Source organism: Aplysia californica, unplaced genomic scaffold (genome assembly GCF_000002075.1).
Source record: "Aplysia californica isolate F4 #8 unplaced genomic scaffold, AplCal3.0 scaffold00774, whole genome shotgun sequence".
NCBI lineage: Eukaryota > Metazoa > Mollusca > Gastropoda > Aplysiida > Aplysiidae > Aplysia > Aplysia californica.
Window position 1 is genome coordinate 46656 of NW_004798044.1, and position 1453 is coordinate 48108.

General features: G+C 40.1%; 1 protein-coding gene across 1 annotated transcript in view; it reads right to left on the reverse strand.

Moving 5' to 3' along the window:
* The window catches only part of LOC101861395 (transmembrane protein 145), a gene marked incomplete in the record, with an annotated part of 26286 nt that overhangs the window by 5328 nt on the left and 19505 nt on the right, over window positions 1-1453 (reverse strand). The window contains 1 exon segment of the mRNA XM_013088600.2: window positions 823-995. Coding sequence (XP_012944054.1) covers window positions 823-995 — 173 coding nt within the window.

The following is a 1453-nucleotide window of genomic DNA, read 5'->3' on the forward strand; positions in this document are numbered from 1 at the left end:
AAGGGAGTGGGAGGGGGGGGAGGGGGAGGAGGATATTGAGGTGGGTTGTGAGTAATTGGGGGGTTTGGGGGAAAACATTAGAGGCCCATGATAGGCCGTCTGTAAATAAAAACAAAAACAAAATAAATTAAAAACATTTTTCTCAATAACACCTTTGTTCTCAACAGAAAATGTAAGCACGAGGCAAGGCATGTTTAGCTAGGCAGACAAAAAGAAACATTGACTGATAAAATCAAAGTATGGAGGGTGTAAATATGACAGAGTGCATGACGGCAGTTAACGACCAGAACCAGCGATAGGTTGTTGCACGTCAGCCTCCATGTCAGAGATGACACCTCCAGGAAGTTCAGGAAAGGCATTCGTCAATTTTTGGGAGTGGAGTTATTGGTATCATCTTAAAGCTTGTTCATTTGTACTGCTTTTGATTTAAAAAATACCCATCGATCTTGAGTAGAATTAGAGATATATATGTATTTGAAGGAGATGGGGGTCACCAGGTTTCAGAGGCAAAAGTAGCGAGAAAATGATTGATAAAATTTCGTGACTTCCAAAGCTTGAGGGTCCTTGGAAATTACAAAATTACATTTTTTGTGCTTTTGTTCGACATTTTTCTGTAAAATTCATTCAAAAAATATGTTTTTAAATAACGTAAAAAGTGTTGAGCCAAAAAAAAGCACCAAAAAAAAAAAAAATCCCAAAGGCCATAAAAATGCACATTTCTTTCTTTGATTTCATTATTTTGACGAGCGCATGATTTCACCACCATGCCTAACATATCTTTAAAAAGAAACAGACCCCTTCATCTGGGCCAGACAAACTCACCAGCCCCTCCCAGATAAAAAGTACAGAGATGATCACGGCGTAGACAGACATGAAGACGGTGATTTTGATGGTGCTGGATATAGGCAGGCGGCCCCGCGTGATGGTGTAGCCCTTGGCCATCAGGATCAGCAACAAAATGAAGATTGTGTTGCTGGCCGCTCGCAGGACACGACCTGGGGACAGAGGAAAAACGAATGTTTTGTGTTTGCTCTTTAGCGGGTGTGGTGGAGGGGTTGGTTTAGGTAGAGGAGGAGTTGTATTTGTTTGTAAGTCTTGTTGGCGGCTAAAAAGAAAATGAGCAGGTAAATGTGAAAAAAAAATTATTATTATTTGGGGAAAGGGGGGGGGGTGCTTGTTTAGGGTTTTTTCCCCCCCCTTTTTTCCCCCCAAGTTTTTCTGGTGAATTAAGAAATAATTAAGGAATAGAAAGACAAACAAACATATATATATATATATCTGGTCATGATTATTGATGGAGAGAATGAGAGAGGCATAGAAAGCAAAAGTCACACAAAGAGGAAATGCAAAAATAAAAATGCTTACAGAGAAAGAAAGAGACAAAAATGAAGACAAAGACTGCAAGACGAGATGCAAAACTTATCTGTGCTGAAGCAACAAAGCTCCCCCCCCC